The sequence below is a fragment of the Limulus polyphemus genome, unplaced genomic scaffold (assembly GCF_000517525.1).
Source record: "Limulus polyphemus unplaced genomic scaffold, Limulus_polyphemus-2.1.2 Scaffold3275, whole genome shotgun sequence".
Taxonomy (NCBI): domain Eukaryota; kingdom Metazoa; phylum Arthropoda; class Merostomata; order Xiphosura; family Limulidae; genus Limulus; species Limulus polyphemus.
In genome coordinates, this window is record NW_013668885.1 from 118,674 (window position 1) to 126,626 (window position 7,953).

At 30.2% G+C, this 7,953-nt stretch overlaps 1 protein-coding gene across 1 annotated transcript in view; it reads left to right on the forward strand.

Moving 5' to 3' along the window:
- The window catches only part of LOC106469049 (transmembrane protein 94-like), a 100,951-nt gene extending 94,791 nt beyond the window's left edge, over positions 1 to 6,160 (forward strand). The window contains exons 26-30 of the mRNA XM_022397445.1: positions 1,043 to 1,065; positions 1,934 to 2,022; positions 2,734 to 2,827; positions 3,743 to 3,913; positions 6,085 to 6,160. Of these exons, the coding sequence (XP_022253153.1) occupies positions 1,043 to 1,065; positions 1,934 to 2,022; positions 2,734 to 2,827; positions 3,743 to 3,913; positions 6,085 to 6,157 (450 nt within the window). The 3' untranslated portion in view covers positions 6,158 to 6,160. The remainder of the gene's footprint in view (positions 1 to 1,042; positions 1,066 to 1,933; positions 2,023 to 2,733; positions 2,828 to 3,742; positions 3,914 to 6,084) is intronic.
- The last annotated feature ends 1,793 nt before the right edge of the window (positions 6,161 to 7,953 follow it).

Genomic DNA, 7,953 nt, shown 5'->3' on the forward strand with positions numbered 1-7,953 from the left:
TGATGACTTAAATGGAGTTTCTTGCATCCAACTTGTAAGATAAGTCTCATAATAGTTTGATGACCTAAATGGAGTTTCTTTCAGCCAACTTGTAAGATAAGTCTCATAATAGTTTGATGACCTAAATGGAGTTTCTTTCTTGCATCCAACTTGTAAGATAAGTCTCATAATAGTTTGATGACCTAAATGGAGTTTCTTTCAGCCAACTTGTAAGATAAGTCTCATAATATAGTTTTGATGACTTAAATGGAGTTTGAACAACATGTAACTTTACCACATGTGCCAGTCTATTGACTAAGTTGTTTAACTATTTCAGTGGGTTTACTACAAAGATCTACCGGGTGGTGAACAACATGGAACTAATCCTTTTAAATCTTTTACTTTTGGCAATATGTATAAAAAACAATCTTCTACATTCACTCTTCTCCTGCTTCTGAACTTGTTTTAAGAATTACTGAGACACAGTTTTCCCATATTATTTCATTATGTTTCTTGGTATAAATATATACACAAAATTATGTACGTTTAACAAGCAACAAAGTTTCAATGTAGTGGCTAACACACTAGAATCTTGGTTGTCTTTATTATGAGACTTATGTTACAATACTTTTATGTCACACAAGTTAGGTGAAAAAAATAAAGTGGTGAACAACATGTAACTTTACCACATGTGCCAGTCTATTGACTAAGTTGTTTAACTATTTCAATGGGTTTACTACAAAGATCTACCGGGTGGTGTAGGTCTTTGTAGTAAACCCATTGAAATAGTTAAACAACTTAGTCAATAGACTGGCACATGTGGTAAAGTTACATGTTGTTCACCACTTTGTAGGTCTTTATTGTAAACTCATTAGAATGGCTGAATAGTCTGGTCATAGAATGACACGTGGTAAAGTTGCATGTTGTTCACCACATGGCTGATCCTTATTGTAAACCTATTAGAATGGTTGGATGGTCTGGTCAGAAGAGTGATACATGATAAAATGTAGTTGAAATGAACTCTGTGGTTAATTTGTAAAAATATGCTTGTCATCTTCTCCAGGGGTATCTAAATGTTTACCAAAGGTAGGACAGCCGTATTTGTTGTATAATTCTTAAAACTAGGTGTCACAGTAGTTTCGGGACTCAAGATAAAACAAAATATAAGGCTTAGTTTACTTTATAAATTTGAGGTCAGAACTTATTAAGAAATTTAATTATTTCTTGTAATAAGTCTTCTTGAATAGGTAGTAGGTAGAAGACATCATTAAAATTAGGTCAGCGAGGTAGTGAGAGCACAACTGTGGCACACTGAAAAATTAATAATAATTTTAAAAAGACAAAAAGAACTATAGGTGACACCTATTAATCTTTCTCCAAGTAACTGTAGTAATGCTTGATCAAAATTTGAAGGAAATGTATCTTGTAATTTTATGAATAAATGTAGCAGTGATGACTAAAGTTTTTGTAAATAAAACAAGAAAGAAATAAGTGTCTAAATAATTAAGAAAATACTTAATAAGATATTACTGGTATTTAAAAAATATATACACATTTTGTGCATTTCACCCCATAAAATGTAGAAAAAGGAAGCAGTCGTAATGCCATAGATTGTGTTACTTTGTGTTGAAAATGGCCATTTTGAAAACCTTTATTATCAAGGTTTTGAAAAACATACCTAGGCCACTTTCCATGTTATTTAACTTTCAAAGAAAGCTTGTTTTGGTGCTTGTTTAATATTCTTTAAATTCCTTGTATTTACCTTTTTGTGGACATGTCTGCGTAATGTTCTGTTTTTTACCTGAAAGTATTTAAAATTTGATAATTTGAACAGTTTAAAACAGATTTGAGAACATTTTTTACAGTTGTAAATGTAGCGTAGTTTAAATTAAATGTACTAAATTATTCCAAAGTTACTTGCTATTCCACATTATTTTCTTTGTTTCTATTTCAGAAAGAATTTGGGATCTGACAGTGTCTTATGGCAGTCTTATCTAATCCTTAGTCAGAATATTCTGACATTCTTGTTGGTGTTTTATTTTGGTAAGAGATCTTTACTTTTCTTACACTGAGCATCACAAAAAAAAACCTGTTTCTTATGTCAGAACAGATTTACTATCATTTATGAGGATATTTTTAAAGTTTCTTTATTTTACTTTTGATAAGTGTGCTGTAGCTATTCCCAAATATGAATTGTGTGGTTAGTTATATTTGACAGGTTTCTTGGATCCCAGTTTATTTCAACAGCTTTCTAACAAACTAAAGGTTCACGTATTATTGTAAAAGCAATTTTTACACCATTGTGAAACATTTTAAAAATTAATTATTACAATATCAAAGTATATATCTAAACTTTCTATTTTATCTCTGCCCTAGCTGGTAAAAAGTTTACTGACAAGTTTATCAAAGTGTCTTTTTTTTCTTAAATTAAAAATACATTTCAAGTACCACATTTTAATATATTAACAATAATTTTACTTAAGTAACCCTGTTAACACCAAAAAGAAAACAGAAAATGCACTCCAAACTTTGGGTCCCTGGTTGTATTATAAGAGTAATGGTCATTTCTGCTATTTGATTGATGTAGACCAAGAATTTATGGTGAGTGGTATTGACTGGTTGCTTTCGCTCTAATCCATCATTTGAAAATTAGGAACGGCAGTCTCAGATAGCTCTTGAGTAGCTTTGTGCAAAAATTCAACAACTAAACAGTTACTTAGCTGATTTAATGATAGATTTGTTTTCTGTTTTTAGTTGTGATCTCCATTGGCTTTGTCCACCGTTCTCACCTTCTTCATGAACGAAACCCTTTTTTAAACAAGTGTTGGATATCAGTTTCAATCCTAGTGTAAGTTGAAGTTTGTTTATATGAAACACTATTGCTTTAGGGTGACAGATTTTGGAGAAGCATCTCAATAACACTTAAAATGGTTGTAAACGATAGTGAAGCATTCCATTAACACTTCAAATGTTTATAAATATGGTGATGAAGCATCTCATTAACACTTCATACGTTTATAAATATGGTGATTAAGCATCTGAATAACACTTAAAATGTTTGTAAACAATAGTAAGGAAGCATCCAATTAACACTTAAAATATTTTTAAAAACAGTAGTGAAGTGTCCCATTAACACTTAAAACGTTTATAAACATAGTGGTGAAGCATCTCATTAACACTTCAAATGTTTGTAAACACAGTGGTAAAGTATTCCATTAACACTTCAAATACTAATAAATGCAGTAGTGAAGTATTCCATTAACACTTAAAATGTTAATAAACATAGTGGTAAAGTATTCCATTAACACTTCAAATACTAATAAACACAGTGGTAAAGTATTCCATTAACACTTCAAATACTAATAAATGCAGTAGTAAAGTATTCCATTAACACTTAAAATGTTAATAAACATAGTGGTAAAGTATTCCATTAACACTTCAAATACTAATAAACACAGTAGTGAAGTATTCCAATAACACTTCAATTGTTTGTAAACACCTCAATACACTTTAAAATGTTTGTAAGCATATTACACTTCACATCTGGCCAAGGACAGATTTACCTTAAATAAACAAATATTGTAGGATTTCAACTACAACTACTACTAATATCATTTTTTGTCCAGTTGTATCTGAATATTCAAAGATATAACAAGACAATAAATAATGTTAAAAATATTTGTTAGCATATCATCCAAAAATAGTGCTTATGTTTAAGACTGAACAGTCTAATAGAGTTTCTTGTATCTGTATTTTCTTTCAGACTTTTACTACAATTTATATTTTGTATCCTTAACGTGGCACTGAATACTCATGAAGATGTAAAGCCCCAACAGGTGGCACTACTTGTTCCTTCATATGGCTGGATTGTTGGGTTGGTTTGGCCATTAGTTTTATTACCAGTGAATGAAATAGTTAAAAGACATGAAATCAAGTAAGTTAATAAATATTTATTTTAACTCATTGGAGGGTGCACTAGCATTCCCTTAAGTAGGAATGGCACAGATGGCCGTATTAAAGCAATATAAAAATTATCTGGATTTTCTTCTCTACAGATAATCAGGAGCAAGACGTAGTTGTTCTATCTTTGGTGTATATGTCACTTTTCAGATCAGAGCATCCAAAAATTGAAAACTAGCAAATAGCCAAAACTGAGATTTCCTATTTTCATTCATCATCATCTTTCTTCAACAGGCCTAGCACCTACCTAGTTCTAGCAGTAAATATAATTTTATCATCATTTGACAGAGTAAAACAGTCTTTACAATCTTTGACTACCTATTCTATTATTATTCTATGCAAAATGTAAGAAAACGAAAAAAATTATAATTTTAGTGTAAACGATGTTAGCTTTCTTACAGAAATATGATGTTCCTTTTAAAAGCTTAAATACAGGGTGAAACAGGAATTACTAGCCAATAATAGATGAATATTAGATGACTGTAACATGTATAATACTCAATACTTTGTACACTATACAGTTGGTGTCTTTAGAGAGCCAACTTCTATATCATGTATGAAGTGAAAGTGCAAAAAAAAAATAAAATCAATACAATTACAGGTAATCAGAAGCTAGATATGAAAAGCTAGCTGGCATAGTCACTTTATCTCTGGTATATATGCTGCTTTTCAGCTATCTAGACCAGTGTTTCTCAATCTTTTCCAATATCATTCACCCTTACAAGTTTTTCACAACAGCTTGCTCACCCCAGTTCGAAAATAGACAAAAGTACCAGATTAAAATGTAAAATTTTTTATTATGACTTAAATATACATCAAGCTACAACTAGAATAAATAATAATAATAACCAATAAATTTTTTGCTCATGAATTTGTTGTATAATTGATAATTCTCATTGACCCTGATTCTGGTCTCATTAAACCCTTGTTGAACCATTCACCCAGTTGAGAAGCACTGGTTTAGAGCTTCCTAATATCGATAACCAGCAAATAGCCAAAACAGATTTCATATTTTCATTATCATCTTTCTTCAACAGGTCTAGTGCCTACCTAGTTTTAACAGTAACTATAATTTTATCATCATTTGATAGAGCAAAACAGTCTTCACGATCTTTGACTACCTATTTTATTATTTTTCTATGCAAAATTTATAAAGCTTTAGAATACAGTCTATAACCTAATAACCCATGTATGTTTTCTTATAAGAAAAATGAACAAACAAGCATCAGGACAGAAATTTATTGCTAAATAAAAAGCTATGTAGGACTAGCTACTGAATTAAAATATAAAAAAAGAACCAAACAAGAAAGGGATGGAGGTGGACATATCATTTGATCTAGCTAATGATTGCATAGCAGACTAAGTCGTCTGAACTGTATATGGAGAATAAAATCCCTACATTACTGGCTTTCTCACTGGCAAAACAAACAAAACCAGAATTTCCAGTCTTAAAATGTTACACTATTGTAAAATAGTCATAAAAAATAGTATTCCAAAGTTAACTAAAAGAAAGGTGTAACGATGAAAGCTGAGATTCTATTCAAACACCAAGCTTTCGATAGACAAAGTTGGGAAGCCAGGAATGTAGGGATTTTATTCTCCATGTAAAGTCAAGGTGGCATAGTCTGCTATGTGATCATTAGCTGATCAAGTGATATGTCCACTTCCATCCCCTATATTGTTTGGTTCCTTTTTTAAATTTTATTAGCCAGCTCTGCATAGTTTTTTTTTTTATTTAGCAATAAATTTGTGTTCTAATACTTATAATTAGTATAAGCTGATTTTTAAAAATAATCTTTAATAATTTTTTTTAGGGAGGGGCTTGTCTTTTAATCTTGCAGCTTGTCAAGTAGTATGTCCTTAATATTATGTTAATTGTTATTGTAAACTTTGCAGTGTACATTAAAACAGTCAACTGAATTTGTATCATTATTCTTTTCCATTTATCTTTACAAAACTATTCCTTTATTAAAGAAAATCTTCTGATATTGATATGTTGTTGTTGTTTTTTACAAACAGAAATTTAAATTTGTACTGTTACCACCTTGATTGTAATCATTAACTGAGAACATTTGTTGTGCTTGTCATCATTTGAGTCTGTATTAGGTAGAAATGTATTTTTACAACTGAAATAACATATTTTAGGGTGAATGTTAGACAGCAAAAACGAGCTAGGTTGGAATTTGGGACCAAATTAGGCATGAACTCTCCCTTCTGAAGAAAAAAACAACAACCAAAGATGATCAAGAATATGTGTACAGTATGTGTGTGTATAATGAAATAGTAATCAGTGTAATTTTTTTTACTGTAAGCATTGCAGTAAAATAGAAGAAATAAATAGTGATAAACATTTTGTTGATTGATCCTTGTTGATTATATTTGCTTTTGAAATGTCCTGAACTTGACTAAAGTAGTTGGTGATATTCATTCATAAATTACAACTGTGGAAGTACACTGACTTGTTTCTGACAAATGACTAACATTTTTGAAGGCTGACCAACTTGTTCATCATGGAAATATTGTTTTCCTATTCTTGATTGACGTGTTCATGTCCTGTTTCTGTAATTTTAGTGCTGTTGATGGAAATTTGTAGGGATTGGTTAGTGTGTTCTTGTTTTAAATAAACATATCTTGAACTTGTCAAACATGATCACGATGGTAAGTGTTGTTTTTCACTTTTAAACGGTCATTTCTGGAGGTTGTCTTACCTGTTCATTAGGATAAGTATAGTTCATTTATTTTAAAGGGTCATTTCTGGAAGTGGTTTAACCTGTTCTAATTTCCTCCTTTTTTTGCCAACAGTTTAATTGACCTGTTTATAATAAAGTTCTTAGAAATTGACTGGCTTGTTAATAATTAAGGTCTATAGAAGTTGGTTATTTTTCTGTTAACTAACAGCTCAATTACCTTTATTAATATGTCTCAATGGTTGAAATCTCTGAGTATTAACTGGCTTTTACTTATAAAGTTCTATAGAAATTGGTTATCTTTCTGTTAACAAATATCTCAACTTCTGTCACCACAACTGAATTCTTTTAAGATTTACAATCTGTTAAAAGGTCTCTAAAAATTCACTATTTGTGGTCTGAAGTAACTGAAATCTGTTTCTGAAAGAAGTGACTGTATAACTTTATCATCCTGTTAGTGACCATCATCTGTGCAGATTATCCAGTTCATAAAACTCTCTTAGTTAATAAACAAAATAAATAAATTAAGTTAACCATCCTGTGCATTGATCATATTGTTCAGAAATAATCTGTTTTGTTCTTGATTAATGTCTGTTGAATAAAGAAAAGGAGGTGTCTAAGTACTTGGATTGAAGTTTGTGGAATAAGAATAATTCATGAAGATTAGGGAAGTGTGTTCAGGAGAAAAAGAAATTATACATGTGTATTTTTTTTTTTCAGTTTAAAACATTGGACATTTTTTTTTCTGTAAATTAATGTTGAGGAAAATTTACCTTTGCGTTAATCAGAAGTTAGTTATTAACTTGCTTTTATTTCAAAGTTGTTTTAATATAAATAATTATAGTGAACATTTAACATCATTTAATACCAGTCACATAAATATTATTTTAGTCAACTTTTTAAAATTTCTTTCCTTCCCATTTTATTTGCTTGAAAGTTTATTTTTATTTAGATTTATTTGCATAATGAATTTAATACAAAAAAAAATTTTTTTAATTGATTATTGTGTAAAACTCATGCTTAGTTTTCAATGTAAGCAAGAAACATCACAAGTATGTCTTGTATGACACACACCTTGAATAACTAGACATGAAATAGTCAAAAAATTTTGTCATGGGAAATATAAGTTACATATTAGATTTAACTTACAGCACCATATACATCTTAAGTATCATTAGTATATATGATTTGTCACTTGGCTGTAAAACTGGGCAATTAACTCAGTTAATCAATACAGTCTGTTATCTATGAGTATCGAGTACATTGAATAGTGCCCCACAGTGGTATGTCTGCGGACTTACAATGCTAGAATCCGGGTTTCGATACC